This window comes from Andrena cerasifolii, chromosome 3, assembly GCF_050908995.1.
Source record: "Andrena cerasifolii isolate SP2316 chromosome 3, iyAndCera1_principal, whole genome shotgun sequence".
NCBI classification, from domain to species: Eukaryota; Metazoa; Arthropoda; class Insecta; order Hymenoptera; family Andrenidae; genus Andrena; species Andrena cerasifolii.
The window spans coordinates 11,700,915-11,714,103 of NC_135120.1; the positions used below are offsets into that span (position 1 = coordinate 11,700,915).

Sequence of the window (13,189 nt, forward strand, 5' to 3'; positions counted from 1 at the left end):
GATCTGCCACACAAACGCATAGCGAATACTGAACAATTCACGCGATTCACATTTGCTGCGCGACCATCCCGTCTACAATGTTTCATGAATATGATCTAGGGAGAGCCTATGGCGTGGCTTTGCTTCCCACCAAGTTTTCAAAACATTGTAGAGGAGATGGTCGTGAAGCAGATGACACCTGCGCGAAGTTAGCCCAGTTGCGCACTTTGCAACGCGCGTGCGTGGCAGTTGACAAGAGATATTTCTCAGCAGGAATGCCAGATTGGGCGGAATTCCGCCATTTGGGCTACTTTTCCGAAACAACTGGCGCTCAGAAATTGAGGTTGGCGGTTGGCACCTGAAATGGGCTACAATAGGCGAATTCCACTTAAGCCCAAATCGCCCACTACGTCCGTGATTTCCATTACATATTGGGAATAGTGATCCTCTAGGGAGTGATCGGTATAACCGCAGCTATTTTGGAGCAAAACCGGAAATAACATAACCTAAACGTTTATCTATCTCTTTCTAACAGTATTTCTGTCTCTGTCTACTTCCGCTTTTGCTCCAAATCGCGGCAACCAATCAGCGACGATACACGTTGTTCCGATCACTGCCTTCCGAACACGTGTGCTTGTAATATGGCGCCGCGCAGAGATTTTCGGTCTAACCCAAATTCGATAAGATCATCAAAGAGGAACGCCAAGAATTGGTACGAGAATTATTTAGAATGGGAGAAATTCGTTGGCCTATTGACGGACCCGAAGAAGTTATTAGTAATCGGAAGAGTATTCATCGTACTGGAAATATTCCTGAACGTATTGGTTATCGAAAGGGTACCGTACACAGAGATCGACTGGAAAGCGTATATGCAAGAGGTCGAGGGTTTTCTCAATGGGACGCTGGATTATTCGAAGCTGAGAGGTGACACCGGACCGTTAGTCTACCCCGCAGGATTTGTTTACGTATTTTCTATACTATACTACGTCACCGGGCACGGAGCGGACATAAAAATAGCACAGTACCTCTTCGCAGCTCTCTACATAATATTACTTGTATTAGTGTTTCGGATCTACACGAGAACTAAGAAAGTTCCGCCCTACGTCTTGATCATTATGTGTTGCACGTCTTACAGAGTTCATTCTATATTTACCTTGAGGCTGTTCAACGACCCCGTTGCAATGGTGCTGTTGATTGCGAGCCTTAATGCGTTTCTAGATGATCGATGGTATTTGGGAAGCGTACTTTACAGTCTAGGCGTGTCGGTGAAGATGAATATTCTATTATTCGCACCGGCGCTTCTTGTAGCTTATTTATGTAATCTGGGGTTACTTAAAACGATAGCGCAGTTGATCGTATGCGCCTTGGTTCAACTAATGCTAGGTCTACCTTTTATACTCGAGAATCCACTTGCATATATTAAAGGCGCTTTCAATCTCGGACGCATTTTCGAATTCAAGTGGACCGTGAATTGGAGATTCCTGCCGGAGCACATTTTTGTCCATCCGTACTTTCATGCGTTGTTATTGCTGCTACACATATCGGCCCTGGTCTATTGCACACCGAGGTGGATAAAGTATATGAAATCGTATGCGAAATTGAAGCATGTAGAGAAAAACTTGCAGCCTCAGTTAAAGAAGAAACAGAAAGTAGATATGTCTACGTTGAGTCAATTATTCATTCTCCCGATGTTCGCTGCTAATTTTATTGGCATTGTATTCAGCAGATCATTGCACTATCAATTTTACATATGGTATTACCACACGCTGCCTTATATCGCATGGTGTACGGATTATAAGACTGTAATAAAACTGACAATCTTAGGCGTAATAGAATTGTGTTGGAACACTTATCCAAGTACCGCTTTCAGCAGCATTTCATTACATGTGTGCCATTTAATGTTGTTAGTTGGTCTCACTAAGGACAAATCTAACAGGGAGAAAGAGAAATAAAGATCTTGGTACGATATACGGCTACCTTTCCTTTTCTACTTCCCATATGAACATTTAATTATATAACATGTGTTACTGGAATGTTTCGTTATACAAATCTCCAAGTTGTGTTTGTCAACAATGATTTTTATACTTTATGTAATAAACATTGCAAATACCTGATGCATACAAGATATTAATGCTGTAATTAGAAGAATAGTGTAATTATATACATATTTCATGCACTTTTAGAGTTGCATTTCGAAATATAGATCCTTGACCTATGTTCCTATATACTATTTGCAATTACTTTGTGTGCAATTAATTAGTTATAACAGTTAATTGACGAAAAAACGAACGTTAAAACACGCTAACGCCAGGGTAAGAGAAATGATTTTTAAGATCGGCGCCCTGGGCGTGTTTTAACGCTCAGTTTAGTTTCTACCTTCACCGCTACGCGCACCGAACATTTCTATGTCCAGAAATTGAAGAAATATTTAAAACGTTTTTTAGAGCAATCAAAAAGACCATTTTGTTATTAAAAATAGTTGCATAATGATTCGTAGTGCCTCTAGAAGAGGCCGGGTTTCTCGGATTGCAAGGTACATAATCGAATAAAGAAATTTGTATGTTCCTGCGTACAGCCTCCTGACAGTAAATTGAACTGTTGCTAAAAATTAATGAATTATAGGCCTACTGTGCCCGGATGGAAAGAAGTCGATCGAGAAACTGTAGGTCCGAATAGTATATTCCTATTGGCCGGCGCGACAATGTCGACGAATACAAAGTAAGTAAACGGGAGGCGGGAGGCAATGCGAGCGAAGAACCCCTCTTGCCTCTGTGATATTTCAACCGACTTCTTTCCATCCGGGCACAGTACTTGTATTGGCTAGTGCAAAGATAAATATTATACCTATCAATGGCTACATATTAATGGTCTTAATGCTAGTCAGAGAGTCGATGAATATAATTTATTTAGCTTGCCGAAAATTTCCGTAGTTATGAATCTAAAATGTACATATTTTATATACCCCAATTGTAATTATGTTTCTAAGAAAATTCTAACGTTACTTGAGAACCAATTTCTCCGAAATTACGTTACAGAGAAACATAAAGATCCTCCGCATTCGAACAGTCCTTTTAATCAAGATTACTATGTATAAATCTCAATTCGTTGGGCTGGATGATAAACCGTACGCTACTAAATGTCTTTTATGCGATACGGAATTTGTTCTTCCCGAAAATGAGACAGGACTGCTGACCCATTTATTTAAAGAGCATTTCCTTGTAATAGGGGATGTTTCGCAGATTGCTAGTTTGAAAAGGTTGAAATCTTTTGCATAAGATTGTGCAGTTTAAATTATCCGAGTTAGAGTATAAAGCAAACTGTTTCAGCTACGTACATTATTGGAGCGTGAAATTTAAGGAAGAGCCGTTAACTAAATTTTGCACGACAATGTTAATGGATTGTACACCGGATGGAGAACCATGTAAAAATACAATATACTATTTACTGTCCGATTGCACCTCGGAGGACAAAACGTTAAGAGATGAAATACATACAGCTAAATTGGTACCAGCGATCTGCAGAAATTTTCAATAAATCTTTGTTACAAAGCACAACAGGACGATGTACATCTATTTCTTTAAGGAATGGGTTTTGTCGGAGCAAACCAAAGAGAGAACAGACACCAATTTCAAACGCGGCTGTATTTTCTGCCGTATGGAATTCTCAGGACTGCGCATCGCATATGTAAAACATTTGGCGCACAAACATAATTTGTACCTGGGGAAACCAGACAATTTGGTATTTATAGACGAATTTTTAGATAAGATTGAGAATACTATTGAAAAGTAAGATATTAAATACATTTTAGATAAGTTTAAATAGAAAGCCGTGTGAACATGCATTAAGTATTCTCTTCTTAGGTTGATATGTATATATTGTGAAAAACTGTTCAAGGACCGTACAGCATTGAAAGAACACATGCGTAAAAAGCTGCACAAACGAATAAATCCTAATAACAAGGATTACGATAAGTTTTACATAAATAATTATTTGGAGCCTGGAAAGTCATGGGGGTATAAACAGGTATATTATTCTTGAAAATTGATTGCGATTGTGTTAGATAGAAATATATTAATGTGAGGTTCAACGCATTTAGAGTAATCCGAGAGAAAATGACGGGGTAGGAGAACAAAGCAGTGAAAACGAAGACGAAGAAACGTGGTCTGACTGGAATGACGAAGGCATTGGTATAACATGCTTGTTCTGCAATTACAGTGACAAACAGTTTCATCTTATTCTTGCGCACATGAAAACAGATCACGATTTTGATTTTAAAGCTGCGTCAAAAGATTTAACATTTTACCAAAAAGTGAGACTCGATGTATATTATTCGAAGTAATGAAAGGCTGGCGTACGAGTTACTATATGTAATATCTTTAAAATAGGTGAAAGTAGTGAACTATGTAAGGAGGCAAATTCATGTACAACGTTGTGTTTTCTGCGAAGCAGAAGTGGAGAATGTTTCGGAGCACATGAAGCAGAAAAATCATTTTAAAATACCCATACAAAAGATCTGGGATCAACCAGAGTAAGCAGTTTATGGAATCTTAATTCATCGAATTGATGCAAGCTTTTCACGAATGATATAAAATTTCAGGTTTTATTTTCCCATGTGTGAAAATGATTCGTTCTTGTATAATTTGGATACAAGTGGTAGCAGTGACGAGGAAAGTGATATTGAGAATGCTACGGAAGCAATGCACGAAATGTCTACATAACAAATGTTTTCTCGATATATCAAACTATGATGTCGGAATTATTTGTTTCCAGGATGAATTTACGAGTCACTTTAATATAAGTGTTAATGGAAACATAATGTTTGCAGTTAATAAAAATTGGAATTTGTTGTAATCTCTTTTCTAAACACGTTCACGAATTGTTTTCTTTAGAAAGGAGTGGATATGTTCGTTTTATATATAAAATACATTTAAATATATTTAAAGAAAATTTCGTGAAACTATAATCCAGAATAATCAGTACGTAAGAAATCTTTCAGAAAGCATAAATGGAAGAAAATGGGAGGAACAATGTTTGAATTATTAACACTACATATACAGTGGCGTGCAAAAATATTCGGCCACCCTTTAAAATCGCATAACTTTTTTAAAATTAATCCAAAGGACTTGAGTTTTTTTGAGAAGCTAGAAGGATTAGTTTGCTATGTGACGTGATTCGTCGTTTTCAAAAAAAATGCACTTGGTCGGAATAATAAAAGTTATACTTTTACACGCCACTGTATATAGGACAATCCTAATGCATAAGTATGAACATAGCATTTTTAAGTGTTTTACCATTAAATTTCTTGTATGTTCTTTCATACAAGTTATGGTTTAAATGGCATACAAAAGGAAAGCTATATTGAATTACATAATGATGCAAAATAAAATTAAAAGTGAATTGTTAAAGAAACGTTGTTGCAAGGATGACTGTATTAGAATTAAAGTAGTAGGTATTATAAATACTGTTGCTTTTCAAAAGGCTCGAATATGTGCAGAAAAGTTATATCAGCATTTACCATTTAAATTTTCACTGCCGCAACTCATAGAAATGTTTCAAATAGATTGGCAGGAGTACATTAATAAGATGAAAAGGGTAAGAAAGAATTATTTCGACATTTAATAAAATATGCGTGCAGCCAATATCGGTACATACTAATTATAACGCGTGCATAATTGTTATTAGCAAATTGGGGGTAAACTGTGGTCATTAACGCGAACCGTGGCTGTATTTATAAATGATGAGTTTATCGGCAGCGATGTGGAATTTTTATATTACATAAGCCAGACTTATATTTTTAATTTACCTGTCGGAATAGGATATTACGAAAGCCTTGCCACAGAACAATGTAAATGGTTCATGGAAAAGTCCAAGGTGAACTTTTCGTTGTTATACGTACACGTACTGTAATATAATACTGTAAATTCTACAATAATATAACACTATTCAATTTTAGAGGAAGTACGTTTATTTCACGTTCACCATAGACGGTTCTATGATTGGTTCATTTGTGTTTATGGTAAGTATTTAATTTTCTGATTCTATACAATATCAGAGCTTTATAAAATGTGTATCCATTTAATTCAAGTTTACATTGATTTAGTTATATTCCGATTTGTTACCATTGACTTGTCGACATTTCTTAAATCTTTGTACCGGATATGATCAAGTAGAAAAATGTTATAAAGATTCATACTATGTAAATACACGTGTACACCGTATAGTAAAGAATGGCTGGCTTCAATGCGGAGGTAAACTCAAGTGCCATTTAAAATTAACGCTCTTCCTGTTCGCTTGAATTTTTATTAGCGTGATTTAACTACTTTCAGTTTTGGTCCTAGTTTTTATCCATTGCTTTATTCAGGTAATGAATTTAAAGATATTGAGAACTCTGAAGGGGGTGCTTCTAAGATACCCGACGAGTCTTATTGCGTTCAGCATGATCACCGTGGAGTTCTTTCAATGGCAAACAATGGAAAACATTGTAATGAATCAGAATTTATCGTATGCTTAAAATCCAATCCCTGGATGAACTACTATTACGTTGCTTTCGGGTGAGTTTAGTAGAAAATAATTGGATTCACACGTAACGTAAAAGTGAAGGGTCATTATTTAAATAGACAACTCGTGGATGGTGCTGGAACTTTAAAAAAGTTAGAGAATATTTCAACATACTACGAGCAACCTACAAAGCAAATAGTAATATCACATTGCGGCGAATATATTTTCGGAGATGAAATCAAGTTGGAGACAGAATCAAAAATTTTCCTTGTTAGTATTATTGTTACTATTAATTTAAATGGTTAAAATGTTCTACTTTGTCCTATTTTGTCGTTCCATTTTAGCCTGTTCAACTAATTATTGCCTTATTTTAGGAACATCAACCGCCGATGAGCACTGAAGGAGAAGCTACAAGGTTTAGCGATAGCGCATTCGATTTTTATTCTATCACTCCATGGCTGGATAATATCGCAGATAGAATAGACGTTCGTGATACAGCCTCGCTTTTAATGGCTGAAAGATATTTACATGGCCTTTACTGCCTTTCAACTGACTACTTGCCAGGTATTTAGACATATCAATTTATTTGCAGTATCAATATCGCTGTATATGTTATATGCTTTTTATAGGAATGGATATGCGTCCTTATGCAGAGATTCGTTCAATTGCCAAAAAAGAATACGATACAATTGCATTAAAGCTTCGTGAATTATTATTGAAGTTTCAGCCTGATACAATGACCGAGGGGGAAAAATTAATGTTCACCTCAGATATCTCCAAAATTATTTTAGCTTACGTTTTTTGTCAACGCGATAATGAAGTAAGTTATCTGTTAGAAGTGTACAACAATTGCGTAAACTTATTATGGACGTAACATTATGCATACACAATTCTAGTTTTGTTTGAAACATATTTCAATGGACAGCCATGCAATTATACATAAAATATTAGAAGTCGCGTACGAAATAGCATTGAGAGCCGTTGCAAAATCTAAAGAAAAGGCATTAATTGCACGGGGATGTGCAGCTTCAAAACTTATTAAGTATGTCATTGAAATTTTTAAAACGCAAACAACTTTTACCGCAAGTTCGTAATTAATAATGTTTTTATGCTTCTAAAAATGCAGGATGTTCGAAGAAAAGCAAGCTAAATGTATACCAATCTCAGACGCTTGTATATCGTTACTAGAAGAACTGTTAATTAAAGCTATATTACATTTGACGAGGTTTATTGACAGACAAGAAGAATAAAAAATGCAAAAATCATATTTCCTAAGCGTGATAAATTATGAATGAACTTTGTATCGCCATATGCACAAGTTTTTATATTTTTGTTATGAATCTATAAACCACAATTGTACTGAATTTCAACAGATAAAAATATAACATTTTTATTTTCCATGAAAATTTATACACGCAAGTTGTTTTATATCACGATAACTTACAACACACTGCACACTAAAATAGATTTAAATATAATCCAAAAAACATGATATTTTCAAAAACAATGCAGCTTACTTGTATCATTTACTTGGTTTTAGTAAACAGTCTTCTTCCGCGACCTCTAACTCCAGTTTGTTTACCATTTACCTTTGATTTCTCTTCGACCGGAGAACTTTTCTCGTGAAATGCATTATGTAACATTTGTGCTTCATTTTTATTTCCAATCATTTCCGTAAGTTCTTCCTATAAAGAATGCGAATGTTTATTCTCCACACGAATATTCTTGAGATATTTATAGGGCCGTAATAGAATATTGTTTAAGAAGATGATGTACACTGATCGAATAAAGTTCTACAGTGCTGCATATGTAAAGCGAGATAAATTTGTATACGTACAGTTGTAAGTTTATACAGATGATCTAATGATTGTCCTTTGTTCAAAATCGCTTGTAAATTTTTGGTGGTAACTCCCGGTAATCTGGCAACTAAATCGTGAATACGAGTATTATATTTTTCCGTTGCCATTTGCTTGTTTTCGTCGGCACCAATTTGAGCAGCCTTGATTGCATCTGGTTGGTCCCTTCCTTGCTATAAATTTTTTTCCGAAACAATAAAACGGATGGGCTAGATTCAATTACAAGTTACATCCTCGTTCCAGTACCTTCAATTCTTCGAATAGTTGTGCTGTTGCGTGAGGTCCAGGCGACCATACTAGTTTCAATCGAGGAAAATGTAGAGTCAACAACTGAAGTTTCGAGGTAATAAACATATTTTGTACATCTTTACTAGCGTAATAGTGTCCCTGTAATTATAAGATTTATTTCCAACAAATCTACAAATTCTAATTATTCCCTTCTTATAATATGCAAAGAGCGTGTACCTGAAAGCAGAATGGTTTATTTGGATCGAATTCTATCAAAAGCATTGGTTTAGTATAATGCCTCGACATAGACATAGCTTGGTTGTATAATCGTCCACTGTTTAAGGAGCCAATTAAATCTGAAACGCTTTTCCTTTCGACACAAATTTCTGGCGACAAGATGTAATCGCCGACCTATAAACCGAATAGAAAAACACAATAAATGGTTATCGAGTAAAAGAGATGTACATTGCATCGAAATTGTAAATGCAAAATTTTCAGTCGCACCTGTAATGTTACGGGGTCAGTTTTCATGCCTCGTTTATAAAGTATACCAGGCAGTTCGCTTCTAAACTCTCTCATGTCTACTATTACTGTATTAGGAACTTCTGGTTGGGTCGGTAATCCGCCTTTTCGTGTATTTGCTTCGGCATCTGTATCCGCTTGAACTGCAAGGCTCAAACACTCTTCACCTTTCCCATCTTGATCTTCGGGAATCACCATCGTCTAAACAGAAAACGTTTCGCGATACGTGGATACAGGGATGAATTTAAAATAAAGCTACATACGGTCTTAGCATTAATTAACGCGTGAAATGCTTCTTTCTCCCGTCGCAGCGATGTAAGATATTCTTGCTCTTCCACAGAGCCTCCGTAAACTAAGAAATAGACTTTTAAATCTATCGATGGGTTATTGTTTTGATAAACCTGAAAAGGAATATTTGTTTAAATATCTGTGCACAATCGTGTGCCGTGCATAAACTAACTAAATCCATTTTAATTTAACACGTACTTCGATTTGCCGCACAGCTGAGACGTCGGCTAAATACATGATAACATTACTCGGCATATGTTCCGCTAACGAGCGTTGCAACGCCGTTGGATCGCCATTCTTTTTCAGAGATTGTATTAAAATAACAGGTGCGTTCGTTGTTACGTTAGTTAAATCTAATTCGGCGATCTGTAAAAGAAAATGGAATATTTCAACTACATCTTCCAATTTTATGTGGACCATGTGTTACAACACGATCTAAATCTTACTTGTGAACAATCTTCAAATAAAGTCTGGTGCTGGTTCTCATCCGATGAACCAGATTGACTTTCTTCAATAACTTTTTGAGACAACGTTAACACGTAAGTGTCTTGTTCTTCATTTGTATCGTCATCATTTTTCTCTTCAGGTGCAGGCGTCTTTCCCGCGCTCTTTTCGCTACATATGATAAATATTAAAATTAATTAACTATTTAATACAGCTAATTTCACGATTGACCAGTGCTTTGACAAACTTTCTTCTGTACCAATCACGCACCTTGTGTTTTGCATTTCTTTATGAGAAAGTTTCTTCATCGCTTCGTAAAGTAAATACTCATTAGAACCCATAGTTAAATAGTTTTTTATCTGATAACATATGTTGCGATCATGTACCAAAACAAGGACCTTCTCCATCTCCCCGTTTCCTTTCTTTTTATTCTGATCCTGAATTTCCAGCAATACTTCTGTTAACGCCGCCCATTTTGGATTTGCTTCTGGCTTCAATTCTGTACAAGGATAACGTACCCTTTCAGATTATAGGGAAGACCACATAAATCTTTTTTTATGTGCAATAACGACAACGAGCTTACCACCGCTCTTTGCATTGTAGACTCTATCCTTTGCATTTTTAAACAAAGTGTCCACAGAGTCTAGCATCAACCAGCCGCTATTTTTTACAGCATATTCCATAGTGCGTAAACGATTTAGCATCGCGTAGAAGGACACGCAATCCTCGTACGTTAAACATCTGTGCATTTTCATTATAATCTCTTATCAGGGATGGATTATATTTCTTCAATGGCTTAAGATACATGAATACGTACGCCAAAAGAGCCCGCAATGTCTTTAAATCGGATAGTAATTGCTTGGAGGTGGAACTAAGTTGATGCCAAATGGGATCCAATTGTGATTGCAATTGCTTATGGAACTTCTTAGCTATCGCATTTTCAACATTCAATTCGTCCAAATCTAACTACAAGAATAAATTTCAAATGAATGCTGGTGTCATTCCTCGGTAGAATTTAATACTTCATACTTACATATTTGTTAAGTCTCTTGAGTTCTTTTACGACATAGTTCATTATATCGAGTAGGGCAGTTTGGATGTTCAACATTTTCGGTGTAATCTTTACATGCAGTTCAATGACATTAGGCTGAATAACAAAATTATTTAATAACGCGTGTTATATCGCAATGCCAATAATTACGTGATACCATTACCTTGTGTGCCCCTAAACTATTATTTACAAGTGTGTGGAAACGCGGCCACAGATACAACTTTTTGACAAACAAAGCTTTCATTACTCGTTCTACTTGCATATACCCAACAGTGAATGCTAAAGCAGAGTTAGTGAATGCTTTGATAAATCCGGTCTGTAAAAACTCATGGAATAAATATTTTATCTCGTACTTCATAAGTGCGTATCAGTTTTGTGTATGTTTTAATAAATACCTTATTGCTTTGTCTGTACAAACGGAGAGCAAATGCTGCTTGATATGAATTTAAAATATTATGTGCTCTATATACAAGGATTCCAGTAACCAAGCTCAATGGAACTCTATTTTTTAACAAATCTACTACAAGAATGCGACCCGACACGAACAAGGCTCCCCCCTCTAGATACATTATCACCCTGCAATCATTTTAGAACCAGCATTAAAAGCAGACATTTAAACGAAGAAAGACCAAGTTCATATCGAGCCATTGAAGGTGTAATATCTTAGCGCAAACCTTTCATCGGAAGAACATTCAGAAGTTACAACACGGGGTAACTGTTTTACTCCATAGTTTTGTAAAGTCTCGATAAAGTACTGCTCATCGTGATTTGTAGTCCCCAGGATTATAATCAAGTTTCCTGGATCTGTGTAAGCTCTTAACACATTTGCGAAAACGGTTTCTATACCAAGGCCCCTAAAATAGTAAGCGTGACAGCGATATAAGTGTGTAACATATTTATAAGAAATTAAGTATGTGGACCACTTGATACTGCATCGTACGATACGCAAGCAAAATAACGCTTACTTTGCAGTAATAACCAGACCGTCCTCGTGGAGTACTTCTAAGAACATTTGATTCTCGTATTCCAACATGATTGACTATGTAATTCTCTATTCCGTCACTGTACACATTAAAACAATATTACAAAAAGGAAATCTAAAAGATACCATATAATAGATGTAGGAACTGATCCGTTGTGTTCCTAAAACAATAACCCTTCATTACATAAGCCATAAAAGATCAAGTGCAAATAAAATGAAGTAAAATGAATGCTTCCGCGTCGTTTTCAATTATCCGCTACTGTTTCTTAGCACGTACCTTATCGTCATAGTCGTTCTGAATATCTTCTGAATTCCTTTCATAAGATACGTTCTCTGTATCTGTTGTTTCGTACACTAAGAGAATATACCTACTGTTCTCATGCGACGGATGTCCATAAACGCCTATACTAACCGGTCTTTTAAAACTGAAAATTCATATCGACGTTAATAATTATTAAATGAGTTCCTTTACAGTAGATTGTTTCTAATATACCTATCAGGAATAAGAAGACTATCTTCTCCACACGTAGCAGACTGAAGACAATATTGATCGGGTTCATAAGTTGGCTTGGATGTTATTTGGGAAGCATATAAATCTGCATCGCCGTTGCTACAAATGTGCGATACTAAAATATATTGCTGAGCATCATAACTCGCGCAGGATCCAATCCTGCGTGACTTATAGGCAGTACCATGCTCCGACAGCAAGAAATCGGCTGAAGGGTACGAGGGTCAAGGGGCTACTTCGCGCGCATTGGCTCCCGCTGCTTACTTTGTGTCCCATTTGCTTACTTTGTATTCGTCGATGTTGTCGCCTCAGCCAATAGGGATATACTATTAGCACCCTAGAGTTTCTCGCCGACTTCTTCTCGTCGGGAGCACATTAACTGAAGTACAGTAATTTTGTCGAGTCACTTACTCCGATGTCAGTATTATTTTGATAAAACCTTCGTACGTCAAGCTGTAGTATTTGTACGAACCTCCTGGAACGTCATCAGTTATATAATGCAATAATTTATCTATAGATGCAAACGCATAGGGTAGCTGCTAAAATAAAACTGCTTAATAACATCGAAGTGAGAAAATAAATTTGCTGACTCATTTTCAGAAACGTATTAGAAGCCTTACCAAGATGATGAAAAGAAATATACTCCTCATAGTACGGCGTATTTTAACATGATCGACATGCGAGAATTGTAAATTCTATTCCTTTATGTCTTTGTAAAATTTCACTAAAACAGAATAGTATTACACAATCAACCTTCATTGAGTAGTCATTGAATAACAGTAAAAAGTGTTTAGTACGTTACAGTTCTAATAATATCGCTAAGTGAAATCATT

At 36.2% G+C, this 13,189-nt stretch overlaps 4 protein-coding genes across 8 annotated transcripts; 3 read left to right on the forward strand and 1 right to left on the reverse strand.

Annotated features, from left to right (window-relative positions):
• Positions 1–243: 243 nt before the first annotated feature.
• Positions 244–2,093, forward strand: Alg3 (Alg3, alpha-1,3- mannosyltransferase). The gene has a single exon (XM_076809510.1). It carries the CDS (start codon positions 621–623, stop codon positions 1,929–1,931), a length of 1,311 nt encoding a protein of 436 aa, XP_076665625.1. The 5' UTR covers positions 244–620; the 3' UTR covers positions 1,932–2,093.
• Positions 2,094–2,191: 98 nt separating this feature from the next.
• Positions 2,192–4,843, forward strand: LOC143367553 (zinc finger protein 277). Of its 3 annotated transcripts, none has more exons than XM_076809513.1 (8): positions 2,192–2,512; positions 3,015–3,235; positions 3,306–3,483; positions 3,562–3,764; positions 3,840–4,002; positions 4,076–4,288; positions 4,365–4,507; positions 4,577–4,843. In XM_076809513.1, exons 2-8 carry the CDS (start codon positions 3,066–3,068, stop codon positions 4,695–4,697), a joined length of 1,191 nt encoding a protein of 396 aa, XP_076665628.1. In that variant the 5' UTR covers positions 2,192–2,512; positions 3,015–3,065; the 3' UTR covers positions 4,698–4,843. The 3 variants fall into 3 exon arrangements, with proteins under 3 accessions (XP_076665628.1, XP_076665627.1, XP_076665626.1); XM_076809512.1 differs by lacking the exon at positions 2,192–2,512 and adding an exon at positions 2,770–2,924; XM_076809511.1 differs by lacking the exon at positions 2,192–2,512 and adding an exon at positions 2,772–2,948 and having other exon boundaries at positions 3,017–3,235.
• A 403-nt stretch (positions 4,844–5,246) lies between these two features.
• On the forward strand, positions 5,247–7,739 carry LOC143367551 (putative inactive peptidyl-prolyl cis-trans isomerase-like 6). 2 transcript variants are annotated; one of them, XM_076809507.1, is made up of 10 exons: positions 5,247–5,571; positions 5,662–5,850; positions 5,933–5,995; positions 6,080–6,227; positions 6,341–6,530; positions 6,597–6,747; positions 6,852–7,041; positions 7,107–7,297; positions 7,374–7,519; positions 7,604–7,739. In XM_076809507.1, exons 1-10 carry the CDS (start codon positions 5,314–5,316, stop codon positions 7,725–7,727), a joined length of 1,650 nt encoding a protein of 549 aa, XP_076665622.1. In that variant the 5' UTR covers positions 5,247–5,313; the 3' UTR covers positions 7,728–7,739. The 2 variants fall into 2 exon arrangements, with proteins under 2 accessions (XP_076665622.1, XP_076665623.1); XM_076809508.1 differs by lacking the exon at positions 6,080–6,227.
• Positions 7,740–7,841: 102 nt separating this feature from the next.
• Mei-9 (DNA repair endonuclease XPF mei-9) lies at positions 7,842–13,189 on the reverse strand. Of its 2 annotated transcripts, XM_076809506.1 has the most exons (20): positions 12,977–13,189; positions 12,768–12,895; positions 12,342–12,458; positions 12,126–12,273; positions 11,832–11,905; positions 11,541–11,720; positions 11,262–11,442; positions 11,030–11,182; positions 10,849–10,962; positions 10,633–10,781; positions 10,399–10,556; positions 10,086–10,314; positions 9,818–9,986; positions 9,570–9,737; positions 9,347–9,484; positions 9,066–9,284; positions 8,799–8,972; positions 8,580–8,720; positions 8,315–8,506; positions 7,842–8,162 (listed from the first exon to the last, which is right to left on the reverse strand). In XM_076809506.1, exons 1-20 carry the CDS (start codon positions 13,004–13,006, stop codon positions 8,004–8,006), a joined length of 3,021 nt encoding a protein of 1,006 aa, XP_076665621.1. In that variant the 5' UTR covers positions 13,007–13,189; the 3' UTR covers positions 7,842–8,003. The 2 variants fall into 2 exon arrangements, with proteins under 2 accessions (XP_076665621.1, XP_076665620.1); XM_076809505.1 differs by lacking the exons at positions 12,342–12,458; positions 12,768–12,895; positions 12,977–13,189 and having other exon boundaries at positions 11,832–12,009; positions 12,126–12,267.

Bases quoted from the DNA above. Each gene is read 5' to 3' on its own strand.
- Alg3 (XM_076809510.1), top strand. From the start codon at position 621: ATGGCGCCGCGCAGAGATTTTCGGTCTAACCCAAATTCGATAAGATCA.
- LOC143367553 (XM_076809511.1), top strand. From the start codon at position 2,923: ATGTACATATTTTATATACCCCAATT. The intron at 3,236-3,305 runs GTTGAAATCTTT...AAACTGTTTCAG, and splicing joins CAGATTGCTAGTTTGAAAAG to CTACGTACATTATTGGAGCG. The intron at 4,289-4,364 runs GTGAGACTCGAT...TCTTTAAAATAG, and splicing joins ATTTAACATTTTACCAAAAA to GTGAAAGTAGTGAACTATGT.
- LOC143367551 (XM_076809507.1), top strand. From the start codon at position 5,314: ATGGCATACAAAAGGAAAGCTATATTGAATTACATAATGATGCAAAAT. The intron at 6,748-6,851 runs GTTAGTATTATT...GCCTTATTTTAG, and splicing joins CAGAATCAAAAATTTTCCTT to GAACATCAACCGCCGATGAG. The intron at 7,298-7,373 runs GTAAGTTATCTG...ACACAATTCTAG, and splicing joins TTTGTCAACGCGATAATGAA to TTTTGTTTGAAACATATTTC.
- Mei-9 (XM_076809506.1), bottom strand. From the start codon at position 13,006: ATGAGGAGTATATTTCTTTTCATCATCTTG. The intron at 11,183-11,261 runs GTATTTATTAAA...GAGTTTTTACAG, and splicing joins TGTACAGACAAAGCAATAAG to ACCGGATTTATCAAAGCATT. The intron at 8,163-8,314 runs GTACGTATACAA...CATTCTTTATAG, and splicing joins ATCTGTATAAACTTACAACT to GAAGAACTTACGGAAATGAT.